This window comes from Lactuca serriola, chromosome 8 (genome assembly GCF_051521515.1).
Source record: "Lactuca serriola cultivar US96UC23 chromosome 8, Lser_US96UC23_V15, whole genome shotgun sequence".
NCBI classification, from domain to species: Eukaryota; Viridiplantae; Streptophyta; class Magnoliopsida; order Asterales; family Asteraceae; genus Lactuca; species Lactuca serriola.
Genome location: NC_136415.1, coordinates 67,190,929 through 67,206,939, shown reverse-complemented (window position 1 = coordinate 67,206,939; position 16,011 = coordinate 67,190,929). Strand labels below are relative to the sequence as shown.

The 16,011-nt window shown below is 34.6% G+C and overlaps 1 protein-coding gene across 2 annotated transcripts; it reads left to right on the top strand.

Annotated features, from left to right (window-relative positions):
* Positions 1–8,743: 8,743 nt before the first annotated feature.
* Positions 8,744–15,574, top strand: NUP155 (nucleoporin 155). Of its 2 annotated transcripts, none has more exons than XM_079017839.1 (13): positions 8,744–9,172; positions 9,567–9,736; positions 9,816–9,942; positions 10,017–10,279; positions 10,362–11,832; positions 12,233–12,445; positions 12,528–12,775; positions 13,468–13,876; positions 13,971–14,140; positions 14,239–14,548; positions 14,623–14,841; positions 14,912–15,240; positions 15,321–15,574. In XM_079017839.1, exons 1-13 carry the CDS (start codon positions 9,014–9,016, stop codon positions 15,436–15,438), a joined length of 4,206 nt encoding a protein of 1,401 aa, XP_078873965.1. In that variant the 5' UTR covers positions 8,744–9,013; the 3' UTR covers positions 15,439–15,574. The 2 variants fall into 2 exon arrangements, with proteins under 2 accessions (XP_078873965.1, XP_078873964.1); XM_079017838.1 differs by having other exon boundaries at positions 10,362–11,964.
* Positions 15,575–16,011: the final 437 nt, after the last annotated feature.

Sequence of the window (16,011 nt, the reverse complement as noted above, 5' to 3'; positions counted from 1 at the left end):
AAAAATTCAGGTGGTTACTCACTAGGAAGCATGTTTAAAAAACTCTGATAAATCCCTAGATATTTACAGTGAATTTGGGTTGTTACAGAGATGATCATCAGTGGGCTTCTCAGACTTTGAGACAAAGGCTATGTGAAGCTCCGGTGTTGACATTACTATAATTTGTGGATGATATGACAGTTTATTGTGATGCTTCATTGCTTGGATTGGGGTCAAAGCTTATGCAGAGGGGCAGGGTTATTGCGTACACGTCATGACAAGTAAGATGCACAAGACTAGATACCCAACTCATGAGTTAGAGCTTGGGGTTGTTGTGTTCGCCCCAAAGATTTGGAGGCACTACCTATTCAGAGTGAAGTGAACGATGTACACTGGCGATAAGAGCATGAAGTATCTTATAGATTAGCAAGAGTTGAATATGAGACAACATCTGTGGCTTGATGTATTGAAGGATTATGACATGGAGATACTTTACGACCCTGGTTAAGTGAACATTGTTGCAGATGATGTGAAAGAAAAGAACTACACGGACAAGGTTTGAGAGATAGTCTGATGGGTGATTGGACGTGTTGCATGTTGGTATTCCAGTCCGCATACTGATTGGGCATGTGCATTCCAATCTGATGATTGTGGGGCGTTATGCATGCTTGTATGTTTATCGTATGACGTATTTTGGAGGGAAACTCACCAAGCTTTATGCTTACCCAGTTGTTTATTGTTTCAAGCATCATCAGTTATCATAGGAAGACGAAGGCGTGGCTGTACACATGCATCAACAACAACAATGAAGATTTAAAGCTTTAATATGACTCTAATTTTCAATAAATGTATGTTGTAATAAACATTTTTCTCAATAATGGATTTATAATTGGAAAGTTTTACTCTAATAAAAATTAAAAAATTTGGTTGCTAAAATGTGTTACACCCCAAACCGAGATGGCGAAAACGTTCGGGGGTGGATGACATCATATGTACTATCACAACAATTGCATCATAGTAAGCAAAGTAAACACAAACATTACATTGATTATATAAAAGGTATTTACATCTGTTTGTTTCATGATCATATACATCAAAAGTATAACAAAATATAAAGGCGTGACCCTATATGCTCCGTCTTCTCAAAAGATGCAAGAGTACATGTCTACTGATTTCCTGAGACTACAAGCGGTTTTGAAAAGAGTATCAACATTAAGTCGGTGAGTTCATAAGCATGTTTTTGTAATGAAAACTTGTTAATGAATCATTAAAATGTTTGTATGTTTCCAAGAAAATCCAATATTTTCTAACATATGAGTTAGATACAGTGTTCCATAAAGTATGAAAACCCTGGCTAACACCAGTATGTATAGAATGTTTTGTTGGAAAACCCTGATTACCACCAGTATGTATAGTAGTTTCATTACTTAAAATAAAATCATGTATTTTATCCCCTGGAATCCTCCAGTATAATGTATAGTAGTTCTATTAATTAAAATAAAACCAATGAAGAATGAAATCTCGTAAACAAAAGGTTAATTTATATTATTGTGAATCGTATACCCATGCTTGATATGACCTAGTGACCTTTACGACGTTCTTCAAGTGTCAGATATATGACATTTGTCACCCCAGACATGCCTGCCTAAATGTAGCTAGCAGTTCAGGTGTGAGATTGTCAGTCCCGAATAAATCTATTCACAAATCTCACGCTCTCCCTCCAGGAGACTCTGGTTATACTATGCTAGGATTTAGTTCAGTACCCCGAAGGATACATATTGAAGTAGTGACTCACAATCATGTATTAACTAGTTTACGTGTAGTGTTATGTTCTCATGTACTTAAATTTGAATATATGCCTTGTAGAGTAAAGTTAGATATACTTAAATAATTATTTAGTAATGTACTCTTGTTATTCGAAAGATAGTAATGTATATCATAAACTAAGTATGTCATAGTTTATATATCTGTAAATATAAAACTGTGTATTGAAATCCCAAACTATACCTATTATAGTTTGTATGTATTGTTATGTACTTGGTTTGTGTATTGATCTGAAAACTATGCAATTATATTAGTAAGTTAAAAAAAACGTCCCTTATGCTCAACATGTTACAAAAGGGATAAAATATCTACATAATTTATAAAAATGTGGAAACCGTATGGTTGTATCAATTGCATCAGTTTTAAGTGTATTTAAATCCTTTTTGTATAAATTCACAAAATCATTTGTGTTTGGATTGTACCCCCCCCCCCCCAAAGAAAAACATTAGAAACAGTAAAAAGCATGGGTATGAACTCACAGTTAGTTGCGTGAATGTGTCGGACAACGAGACTGGAAACAAAGACCCTCGAGTTGATACTTGATATACGCGACACTTAACGAGATCCTAATAATAATCAAATACATATACACATATTATTAGCGAAACCATTATTTATAGTGCTAGAAAAACACTTGCTTTTGGTTTAGGAATGTTACCGGGACTCGATTGAATCGGAAAAAGCAGGTTTTTCAGCCAAGTTCACGACCTGGGAAGGTTTGCGGCCGTGAACTGTTCTCGGCCGTGAACAGTTTACTGTCCTTTAAGGGTTTACGACCTTTGAAGGTTTGAAGGGTTCGCAGCCTGTTCTTGGTGAGATATGAAGATTTGAAGGATTCACGACCGTGAACTCAAGAACAACAATGTTTGATTTGATGAAAAACGGGTGTTTTGATGCTCCAAAACGAGTTCCAAGGCGGATAGAGCGACAGATGAAGAGAAATCTTATGTTTTCGGGTGATGATTTTTAGAGAGAGAAAGGGTGTTCGCGGCCAGAAAAGTGCAAATGAGGGGTAGGGGCACATATATATAGGGGGTTTCATGGTCGGTGGTGGGGCCACCAACCGTGAACACCGGTCAGGCTGGAATCTATTGATTTTTCGAGGAAACTCGGTTTTTCGCGCGATTTTTGGTTCCGACTCTTGTATACAAATTATTTATATAAAATAAATGATTTTCCAAACCATAGGAATTTGACGGAACTAAATAAAATTCAACTTTATTTAACGGAATCGGCCTAGTTTTAATGGAAAATTGTTCGGGTTGTCACAAAATAAGCCGTTACATCTTAGCAAGTGAAAGGCATATATATATATATATATATATATATATATATATATATATATATATATATATATATATATATATATATATCCCTATTCTAATAAAAGAATAAGTTTAATCTCATATTGACAAGTGGCATACAATTAGAACTTTTCATTAATGTTATATATCACCTATCATGTCACTTGTCAACTCATTAATTATTTATTTCAAACTTCAAATTTTAAATTTCTACTTTAATTACATTAAATTAATAATTGATTATTCATTTCAAGTTTTAATTTTTAAATTTCTCATTTTAATTACATTAAATAGATAATTGATTAATCATTTTAAATTTTCTCACTCTAATTATATTAAATTCATAACATTATATTGAAAAATAAAATAAAATTAATACAGATTATATGATGATATAACATCATGTATTTATTTAAATCAACGATTATAATTTTATATAACTAAAAAAACCTCTTAAGTAATAATTTATTTAAAATAATTGATTAATAATTTTGATTTTTTAATATGAAATTTAATTAATTTTATAACCGTGGTTTTCACAGGTTATAAACTAGTATGTATATATATATATATATATATATATATATATATATATATATATATATATATATGGGTATAAAGTCACCTTGTCAAGTATAAGAACATCATTCTACTTCTAGTGTTGTTTGCGCACTTACTAGTAACCCAAGGTTAACAATAATTAAGTAATTAGAAACTAAATACCCCTAATCCTTCTAATCAAAGTTGTTATTATTTAACAACTCGTTCTATTTGTTACATATAATCGTTGATATCATAGGAAGGCGTCAGAAGAAACAATAATCGATTTGACGACCTTGCATGGAATAATATTTTTCTCTTTAACTGTTATCCGGTTGAGTGGAGTATGTCTTGCATATCTACTCAGTCTTTCTATATGTTGGGTCCTAAACCATATATGAAATATCTATAACACAAACAAAGGTTTAAATATTAGATAAAGAATGTATGTTTATATTTCGGGGGTCTAAACTTCAAATGTAATACCTATAAATAAGACAAAGTTACTAATTAGCTGAAATAAATTATCATCAATAATTATTTATTTTTATTTGGAAATGGAATGAAATAGGTTTTAAAGCCTATTTCATGAGTCACATAAACGTATGGATGAAACATTAGCTTCGATTTACACTATATTTTTATCAATCACGACTCATAATGTTCATCTAAACTAATTTATGAAATAACTTGATGTTCCACTAGATCTAGAACCAAATCATATCACCAACTAGGATTATGAATCCATTGAATAACCATTAAAAGATGTTTAAAAATACTATTGTAATGGTTTTAAAAACTTTCAAAGATGTTTAAAATTACTATTTCAAACTAGCCCATACGTGTTTCAATATGTATAAGAGATTTGGTTTAAGCCACCTAGGTACTTAGTATGATGCTTAGACTTAAACCATAAAATTTATGAAATAATATGAAGGAGAGTTAAATGGCACGTGTTTAGGTATTTACAACTAGCGTTACCTCATATTATGCCTCATGCTTAAAGTACTTAACTTTGGTCTTAAGTTGTTAAGTTATCATCTAAAATATTTATTGTTGGGTGTTGGGTTTGCCTTTAAATCAATAAATAAAACTGGAAAATGATGAAAAAAAACAAAAAATTAAAACCAGAAAAGGTATTATCAAACGAAAAATCAAATCCAAAAGTGCATCAACTATTCTTTGCATCAATAATCTAGATTTGATAGAAAACCATATACGTACCAATAAGATATCAAACTGTTAGAAAGGAAAGGCGGAGAACACAATGCGATGGCGGTGAGTGGTAGTTTAAATCTAACAACCGTGTAGAAAAGATGCGGTTGTGTGCTAGAGTTTATGGAGGGCGGTGCGATGATTATTTGATGGTGGTGTTAGTGGTGTCTAAGGTTTTTTTTAAAGAGTCAATGTTTTGAGAGAGAGAGAGAGAGAGAGAGAGAGATTGCAAAGAAAGAAAAAGATATATCAAAGTATTCTTTAAAACACAACTAAGTCTCTATTTGATATACCTTTTACCGAGTCTAGTAAGAGGTTAAATTTGACCCAATCCAAATGAGTATGTTTGATACTTCTTACTCGGTCGTGGAGTCGCTGACTCGGTCCCTAAAAAAAATCGTTGACCGGATAAAAACACATTCGTTGTCGTTATTTGCCTTTCTCGGTTTCTCCTTCTTCTTGCCCGTGCTTCTTCTCATATGCCACCCTTGACATTTGTAAAGGCAAATCCACCTCCAACATTTGGATCGCTCCTCCCTCCTCCGACCGACGCCTTCGCCGCTCCCGTCTATTGATGCCGAGCTCCGACCGCCTTCCACTTCATTTAAGAGTTGTATTAAAGGTGTCAAAATTAACTTATATTTCCTTGCAAGTTTGTTCTTCATTATCTGATTTTTAATATTTGTTTTCATGTTTTGACTAATTTATATCCAGATATGGAATTTGAGCTCAAAAATTTAATTAGACAAAACTTCAAAAATGGTCCTTGTGATTTTCGAAAATATCAAGTTTAGTCCCTAAGTTCAAAAAACCTCACAGATCGTCCCTGTGGTTTCAAAACTTTTAACATTTGGTCCTTTCGGCTCACTCTGTTACCATTTAGCCGTTAAGTCAGGGGCATTTTTGTCATTTCATTACCCAGGAACCATTTATGAGGTTTTCTATTACTTTTTTTAAATAAATAAATAAATTTAATATGCAAGTGTCCCACCCTCTCTCTCTCTCTCTCTCGTTTATGCTAGATAACCAAAAGCATCAACTTCATCTTCATTTTATATCTCGTAACCAAAATCAAAACTTGGAAACTAAAAACCCAAGATTTGGAGGTGCTTAGATGGCTTGTACCTTGATTGGTATTCCCATGGAAAACCACTGCCACTCCATCACCCAGCTATATGTAATTTCTAGCCATGGACCATCGTATGACCACTCTATCACTTCCTCTAATTTCGATCGAGAATTGATTTCTGGAAACATTTTGGAATTCGATTGAAAATTGATTTCCGAAACAACCGTCTCTCCGATCTACAACTCGATGAAGACGATGGTTGAGCCACCCGTCTCTCTCCTTCTCCAACGATGTTGTTCCACCTCTCTGATAGCGACGTCGTTTAGGTTTGTTCTTGCTTGATTATTAAAATCAAAAATTGAAAATCAAAATCGAAAAGCAACTGATTTAGGTTTGTTCTTGCTTGATTTCTTTGTGGAAATCGAAAGACGTTAGAGTATTTGTGGAATCACGAAATCAGAGTTCTAAAAGAATACAGTAGGCAACATATGTTAGAGTCAAGTTTGGAGTTTGGTTTGATTGAAATTAGAGGATTTCACTTCAATTTTGATTATGTTTCACGGAATCGGCTTTTCCAAATCAAGTTGATCTATTATTAACCTCTAATTACCAGGAGGAATTGGAGTGTTCAAACCACCATCATAGACTCACAGTGGGGGAAATTTTAAGATCAGTTTGCAAATCTTGTTTTAGTTTTGCCTCCGAAATCTTCCTTCAGGTTGCAGTAGGGCTAATCAAGTTGATTTTGCCTCCGAAATCTTCCTTCAAGTTGCAGTAGGGCTAATCTTCCTTTAGGTTGCAGTTGGGCATAATTAAGAGAACTACTTATTGGTGGGCATATCTGCTTCAAATAAGTTATGGTGGTTGAATCATGGTTTCGTAGTGAGAGGAGGGACGATGGTGAGACCTATCTTATGGCCACTGATGGTTTGGGTATTGAATTTGGGTATTAGAGAGAGAGAGAGAGAGAGAGAGATGTGGGACCCTTGCATATTAAATTTATTTATTTATTTTAAAAAAAGTAATAGAAAACCTCATAAATGGTCCGTGGGTAATGAAATGACAAAAATGCCCCTGACTTAACGGCTAAATGGTAACGGAGTGAGCCGGAAGGACCAAATGTTAAAAGTTTTGAAACCACAGGGACGATCTGTGAGGTTTTTTGAACTTAGGGACTAAACTTGATATTTTCGAAAACCACAGTGACCATTTTTGAAGTTTTGTCATTTAATTAAGTGAAAATTAATATTTCTTTCCCTATAAAAACAATAATTAATAAGTCAACTATTAGTTCTCCATATATATAAAATACTTAAGCCATGGAAAATGTAACATCCCAAAATTTATGATAAAAAATTTCAATTTTAATTACGTAAATATAAAAGTTAGTGGTCTAAAAATATCAATAATGAGTCTCGCGTCTCATGAAAGCCTCACAACCCCAAATCTTGATGTGGTCTAGATTGGAAACTTTTCCAGTCCACATCTCGTGAGGTGTTTTGGCAACCTTCTGTGTAAGGACTAGATTAAGGATATGGACAGCAGTCTCTAAGGCATATTCTTTACCGTTGTCCAGTGAGCCTTGCCAGGATTCCCCTGATATCTGCTGACCATGCTCAAAGCAAAGACAACATCGGGGCGAGTACAAGTTATAGCGTACATGATCGAGCCTACAACTGATATATAGAGGTAGATTTGTTTTTCATGGTTACTTTATCAATTAAATAGGGAGCGTTGTCGTACACTGTTTTCTTTGCTCAATAACTTAGCGTGAGACAGACAAAATAGTTTCATAGAAGTAAATAAAATGTGTTTGATAAAATGCCACATTGAAATCGAATTCTAGGCGTTAAGGAACAAATATTTAAACGACCCCTCTCCTATTGAATCTAATTTTTGCAGATGTGGATTTCTATAATTAAATGAATTAAACCTCTCTTATTTTATTTTTGTGTGACTTTTACAAATGAGTTGACATGTCTATTCTGTATGTTGAGGTTAGCATATTGAAATTATCAATTATGTATTCTTGATAGATCTAATTTTTTAGTTGTCTTCAACTAAACTTGATTTTTATTTTCATTTAATGGTTGTTTCGATTGCTAATATCAACTCTTTTGTCCTTAGCTGTATCATTTTTTTCAAAAGTAGTTCACAATAGTTGCTTCAAGTCCATTTTATAGTAGCATGGCCTTGGTTGGATGTTGAGTTATCATTCAGTTAGTGCTAGTATTTTTCATTTTGTGACACAGATGTGGTTAAGTATTAACCAACAAATAATGTACGATATATGATATTCACTATACCTTGATTGCAACTTAATCGAAGAGATCATCATTCTGGAATCTTGAAGAATGCAATATATGAGTATTATGTGTATGATTATAGGTACTATTTTTGAATATTTATTCATAGTTTTGGAACAAAGAAAAAAACCATAAGTTTGTATTTATTTAGGAATTCAATCATGTTTTAAATCAATAAATTTGTAATAAGGATTTAATGTAGTTTGATGAATATTTGCAATTTAACAAAAAATATGCTTTTATATAAATATATTTTGTAAAGATAAAATAATCATTTTCTGCATTCAACACTATTACTTAGATACTTAATCAAACAATATGATTTCACTCAACCTTCTCACACTCACTAAACATTTAACTCAAATTTAACTCAAGTTTTATCTGGTAGAATAACATTTTTTGTTAACGTGACTTTATGAACTGTAAAAAATAAACAAATTGGTAAATGTTATAAAGTACTAATAATTTTGCCCCGTACAATTTAGGAAATTTCTCTTTGAACACAGCTTAATTTGCCCGCCACTATTTTACAGAACACCATAAATCCCCAATTTCACAAAAACCCTACCAACTCTTCTAAAGAATTCACGTAAAACCCCCTTAGCCATCGCCAAATCGTTCAAAAATCCCTGGTTACTCTACTTCTCTCAATGCCCATCTCAGAACCCTAGAGATCGAATGCAATTTGGACTATTATCGATATAGTTCCGTGTTATTCTAGATTTGTTTATTATCAATCTTTCAGTATCGTGTAGCATTCTCTGAGGAAGACGAAGATGTCTTGGGAAAACGAGATTGTAATGCGAGATATCACCAAAGCGAGTCTTGTAGTGAGCGACCGTATCGGTAGAGATGTTTCGGCTCAGCTTGACCTAGAAGAAGCCCTAGAAGCGTCAAGATATACTAGTCATCCTTATTCTACTCATCCCAGAGAGGTAACCCTGAAATCGCTGTTTCATTAATATTTCTATTTGTGTTTTTGGGTATCGAGACTTTTACTTTTTATCGATTTACGTGTTTGGGTATTCATTGGAAGCAAATTCACCCTCTTTTTCTAGTAAGAAAAGCATGTGAAGTTCGGATGTTATACGTGTCGGTTTTCAACTTTAGAGTTGATGGGAATCCTGAAAGTTTCTGAGGATGAAGTGCCGAATACCTTATAGTTGTTTAAAAGTACTAAAAAGGAATGAATTTGCAAAAAGTTGCATTGTTAAAGCATAGCCGAATGCATCTGAATTAACCACATTGGTTTCTAGTTGATGACTTGATGCTTGAATTCACATCTCAATGAAATATAATTCCCATTAATGTAGCCTCATCTTATTGCAGTGGCCTCCTTTAGTTGAAGTGGTAGATAGCAGGGAGTTGCCACCAGTACTCATAGAAAGATACAATGCAGCTGGAGGAGAAGGCACTGCTTTATGTGGAATCTTTCCTGAGATTCGTAGAGCATGGGCATCCGTAGATAATTCTTTATTTCTTTGGCGTTTTGATAAATGGTAAGTAATTTCATTACTCTTTCAATGACATAGCCTCACAGTTCTTCTCCTGAATTTGGCTTCAACTTTTTTCATTTAGGGATAGCCAATGTCCCGAATACAGTGGTGAAGAACAAGCCATCTGTGCTGTTGGTTTAGTCAAAGCAAAACCTGGGGTTTTTGTTGAAGCTATTCAATATCTTCTAGTCTTGGCAACACCTGTTGAGGTAATAACTTCATAACTTGTATCTTTTCTTACTAATTATTCAATTTACTGACATCTTTCATTTATGTATGTTAGCTGCTTCTCATTGGAGTATGCTGCTCTGGAAATGGTGATGGAACAGATCCTTATGCTGAGGTGTCATTACAGCCTTTACAAGATTACACAATTCCATCTGATGGAGTCACCATGACATCTATTGCTTGTACAAATAAAGGTCATATTTTCTTAGCTGGACGTGATGGACATATATATGAGATGCATTATACCTCTGCTTCAAATTGGCACAAACGATGCAGGAAAGTTTGTTTGACTTCAGGCCTTGGTAGTGTTGTTTCAAGGTATAAAATATAAATATTATTCTATAAATCTTTCATATTTAGTTATTTCCTTTTCTTAATGTTCTTTTTTGTTCAAATTCAGGTGGGTGGTACCAAATGTATTCAAATTTGGTGCTGTGGACCCCATTGTTGAAATGGCTGTTGACAATGAGAGACACATTTTGTATGCCCGAACTGAAGAAATGAAGATTCAAGTTTTTTCATTAGGTGAAAATGGTGAAGGACCACTTAAAAAGGTGACAGAAGAAAAGAATTTGATCAATCAAAGGGATCTACATAACACTACTAGACAGGTGGCAGGATCTCGGGGTGCCACACGTTCAACAAAAGCTTCTATAGTTTCTATATCCCCTTTATCAACAGTAGAGTCAAAATGGCTACATCTTGTTGCAATATTATCAGATGGTAGACGAATGTATCTTTCCACTACTAAAAACAGTGGGAGTGTTGGAGGAGCATTTGGTAGTAATCTTCAAAAACCAAGTTGCTTAAAAGTTGTCACAACAAGACCTGCCCCTCCTCTAGGGTCATTTGGGTCATTTTCCAGAGCTCAAAATGAAGATCTTTCTTTAAAGATAGAATCAGCACATTACTCATCTGCAACACTTGTACTTTCTGATTCATCTCCTTCAACCACTTCCTCACTTTTGATTGTGAATCGCGATTCCACCACCCACTCTTCTTCTAATTTAGGGACAGGTGTCAGAAGCTCAAGGGCATTACGGGAATGTGTCTCTTCTTTACCTATCGAAGGCCGGATGTTAGCTGTAGCAGAGGTGTTGCCCTTACCTGAAACAGCCGCCACAGTACAATCACTCTACTCACAGTTAGAGTTTTCCGGATATGACAACTCCGGCGAGTCGCCGGAAAAGTTGGCCGGAAAACTTTGGGCGAGAGGCGACCTGCCAACTCAGCATATACTCCCGAGGAGACGAATCATTGTTTTTAGTACAATGGGAATGATGGAAGTTGTTTTTAATCGTCCGGTTGATATTTTAAGAAAATTGTTGGAGTCCAACACACCAAGGGCGATATTGGAAGATTTTTTTAACCGATTTGGAGCTGGTGAAGCTGCTGCTATGTGTTTAATGTTGGCTTCAAGGGTAGTTCATACGGAAAGTTTTATAAACAATGTTGTGGCTGAAAAGGCAGCTGAGGCTTTTGAGGATCCAAGAGTTGTTGGGGTGCCTCAACTTGAAGGTAGTGGTGTGGCATTGGGAAATACCCGAACTGCCCTTGGTGGGTTTAGCATGGGGCAAGTTGTACAAGAGGCTGAACCGGTGTTTTCAGGGGCTCATGAAGGGGTTTGTTTGTGTGCTTCAAGGCTGCTTTTGCCTGTGTGGGAGCTTCCTGTTATGGTTTCTGATGGAAGTAAAGATGGGATTGTTGGGTGTAGGCTTTCAGTTGATGCAATGGGAGTTTTAGAAGATAAACTTAGAAGTGTTGAGAAGTTTTTAAGGTCTAGAAGGAATCAAAGGAGGGGGATTTATGGGAGTGTTGGTGGTTTGGGTGATTTGACTGGTTCGATTTTGATTGGGACAGGTGGCGATTTGGTAAGTGGTAATATGGGTTTAGCAAGGAACTTTTTTAATCCTTATTCTAGGAATTTGGAGGCTAGTGAAATTGGGACATCTAGTAAAAGGCAGAGACTTCCTTACAGCCCTACAGAACTAGCTTCCATGGAGGTAAATTTGACTTTTTGACTTTCATGATAGCTTTCAGTGGTGGCAAAATAAGGGGTAAAAATGGGTTTCTTTTATCTTTTTAAAAAGTATACAATTTAAATGATAGATGCTTATTTTGTTAAAAGGTAAAAAAACAGGGGTCAATTTGTTAAATGGGAGCACAAATATTGGTCATGTTTGTGATAATCCATGAAAGTATAACCCAAATTGATCAATTTTTAGTTAATCTTGTTGGATTTGAAAGATGTTGACTAGTCAAACCTTGTAGGTAAGGGCAATGGAGTGTGTAAGACAATTGCTCCTAAGATGTGGTGAAGCTCTATTTCTCCTCCAACTTCTTTCACGACACCATGTCACTCGGTTGCTTCAAGGCTTTGACCATAATACAAAGCAGGCGTTGACTCAGTTGACTTTCCACCAGTTAGCCTGTTCTGAAGAAGGTGACAAACTTGCAACAAGACTTGTATCTTCTCTAATGGAGGTAAGTAAATTACCAATGAGCCCTTTAATACTCCATTTATTTTTAAGTGTGTCTCTCTACATTATATTCTTGATTTCCATAGTATTACACCGGGCCAGATGGTAGGGGAACAGTTGATGACATCAGCGGAAGGTTACGTGAAGGATGTCCAAGTTTTTACAAAGAATCTGATTACAAATTCTATTTAGCTGTTGAATGTCTTGAAAAAGCTGCTAATGCTTCTAACAATGAAGAAAGGGAAACACTTGCAAGAGATGCTTTCAGTAAATTAAGTGGTGTTCCTGAATCTGCAGATCTTCAAACTGTCTGCAAACGCTTCGAGGACTTGAGGTTTTTCTTTTTTCTTGTATTATTTATATGGGTTTGTAAAGGTTAATTCAAAATTCCAAAAAAGTCCTTACATTTTGACACGGTTTAGGAAAATGACAGTTGTTTTTTCCATTTAAACCTGTAACTCTGAGGAAACTTGTTATTTTCACCCTTTTTCTTTACCCACTGAACCAGTTGAGATGCTGATCTGGAATTTCATTAACATTTTGGCATGTTTATGAAAAATCCAAAATTTCTTTTTCTTTTCATTTTGACCCAAATTTTTTATGACATGGCAAGTTGACTAGACATTTTTTATATATTTGAAAAGTTGATTGTATATATAAATAAGTTTGTCCAGTGAGTCAACTTGACATGTCATCAAAAGTTCTCATGTTAAAATGAAAAAAAGCAACTTTTTGTCTTTTTCAAAAAAATCCATGTATGGGTTTAAATGATTTTTTTATAACTCTGTCTTTTAAAAAAATTTGTCAGTAAGGGCTTTTCTTGAATTAACCCTTTTAAGATAATCCATGTCATCATCTCAACCAGCTCAATGGTTAATAACTTAATACTATAACAAGTTTTCTTTAGTGTTACTGGTTTAAATAAAAAACAACTTTGTGTTGCCTTTTATTGTCAAAAATGTAAGGGCTATTTTGGAATTAAACCAGTTTTCTAATTGCAAAACTAACAAGAAAAAAAAAATGCAGATTTTATGAAGCAGTGGTTCGATTGCCACTTCAAAAGGCAGAGGCTTTGGACCCTAATGGAGATGCCCTTAATGAGCAAATAGATGATGGAATTAGAGCACATGCACTTGCTCAAAGAGAAAGGTGTTATGAGGTTATTGCTAGTGCTTTAAGATCACTAAAAGGTGAAGTTTCACAAAGGGAATTCGGGTCACCCATCAGACCATCTGCCCATTCGCTTGCCCCAGCTGCCCGAAAGAAATTCATATGTCAAATCATTCAACTTGGTGTCCAATCATCTGACAGAATCTTTCATCAATACTTATACAAAACATTGATTGATTTGAATCTTGAAGATGAACTTTTGGAGTTTGGTGGATCCGATTTGGTTCCTTTCTTACAGAATGCTGCCCGTGAACCTACCCAACAGGTTTTATTATTATTATTATTATTATTATATATATCTTTTTTCATTAATCTTTTTCCTTAAAATTTCACTAAATAATCTTTATATAACTATATAGGTCCGGGGTGTTTCTGGAGCACAAATTTCCTCTCATCAAACAAAATACTCAGAGCTTTTAGCAAGATATTACGTGTTAAAAAGACAACATATTTTAGCAGCTCATGTACTACTTCGATTAGCAGAAAGACGTTCTACTGGTCTAGAAAATCACCCCACACTTGACCAAAGGTTATTATTATACACAAACTAACAAGTAACAACACCCTGTAAAAAAAATTACTCTCATCTAACATTTTAATATTATTATTAAAAAAACAAATATTCAGGCGACAATACTTGAGCAATGCGGTGATTCAGGCAAAAAGTGCAAGTGGGAATGACAGCCTCACAAATTCATCAAGAGACAGCGGGCTATTAGATTTACTTGAAGGAAAACTAACAGTTCTTCAATTCCAAATTAAAATCAAAGAGGAATTAGAAGGAATTGTCTCAAGAATAGAAGCTTCTCCTAGCACATCAAACACAAACAATTCAAATCTCGACTCTCTTAAAGAAAAAGTCAAGGAATTATCTCTTGATTTAAAAAGCATCACCCAGTTATATAACGAATACGCCGTTCCTTTTGAACTTTGGGAGGTATATAAATATATCATTGATTAATATAATATTAGATTTTGGAATATACTAATATTAAATTTTTTTATCTGTAGATATGTTTGGAAATGCTATATTTTGCAAGCTATTCGGGAGACACAGATAGCAACATAGTACGTGACACATGGGCAAGACTAATGGATCAAGCAGTTTCCAAGGGAGGAATTGCTGAAGCATGTTCTGTTCTCAAAAGAATCGGGTCCCACATATACCCTGGAGACAGTGCTGTTCTTCCTTTAGACACATTATGTCTACACCTCGAGAAAGCTGCATTGGTATGAACTACTACTAAAATATTATTTGTTTCATGAAACACAATTTAATTTATTATTTTTTTTTGGGTAGGAGCGAGTGGTTACGGGGGTGGAAGGTGTTGGAGATGAGGATGTGGCAAGGGCACTTATGGCAGCTTGCAAAGGGGCAGTGGAACCTGTGTTGAATACTTATGATCAGTTGTTATCAAGTGGTGTTATTTTATTGTCACCCACTTTAAAATTAAGGCTTTTGAGGTCGGTGTTGGTGGTGGTCCGGGAATGGGCGGTGTCCGTTTCTGCAACCGGAACAGGGGCGGCGGCTTCCGTTGGCGGTTCACTTCTTCGCGGGACCTTTTCTATGGATCAGAGAACTGCTGTGCATCACGGGATTCGTGATAAGATTGCAAGTGCTGCAAATCGGTAAATTTTTCCTTCAACTTTTTAACTTTTTTTTTTTTTTTAATGTTATGTGTAATTACATTTTTACCCCTTGTGTGTAGGTATGTGACGGAAGTACGGAGGTTGAATCTACCACAGAGCCAAATAGAGACGGTATACAGAGGTTTCAAAGAGCTTGAAGAATCCCTTTTAGCTTCTTTTTCTTTTGAGCGATTTTGAATTTTTTTTTTTTTAAATCTTAGATTATAGTTATTCTTATTGTATGTTGTCATGTTCTACGATTATATCATCCAAAATGTAAGGATTTTTTGGATTTTGCCCCTGTTTTTGATATATGCTTATGTTGTTTTGTTCATGGTGTTGAGAAAATAATGAATTTGTGGGGATATTGTTGAAAAATTAGGAATGTGATTTGTTTGAATAAATACAATCAAGTTGTCTCGTTCTATGTGATGATATTGTTTAATTGTTTTAAGTTTTGCCTTGTGAGGTCAAATCTGGTCGCTTAATTTTTGGGTTGTGCTTAATTTTTGGGTTGTGCTTATTTGATCACTTAACTAAGTTTAACCTTTAAAAGGTTACATTGCTTTTAATTTGTTAATGAAATGCTTAACTATGTTTAAACTTTAAAAGGTTACATTGCTTTTAATTTGTTAATGAAATGGTCGTTTTGATTGGGTATAACCAGTAACAGATTTTAATTATTTAAAGAAATGGTCATTTTGATTGGATATAACCAGTAACAGATTTTAATTATTTAATGAAATGGTCATTTTGATTGGGTATAACCAG

Bases quoted from the DNA above. Each gene is read 5' to 3' on its own strand.
- NUP155 (XM_079017838.1), top strand. From the start codon at position 9,014: ATGTCTTGGGAAAACGAGATTGTAATGCGAGATATCACCAAAGCGAGT. The intron at 10,280-10,361 runs GTATAAAATATA...GTTCAAATTCAG, and splicing joins CTTGGTAGTGTTGTTTCAAG to GTGGGTGGTACCAAATGTAT. The intron at 15,241-15,320 runs GTAAATTTTTCC...CCTTGTGTGTAG, and splicing joins ATTGCAAGTGCTGCAAATCG to GTATGTGACGGAAGTACGGA.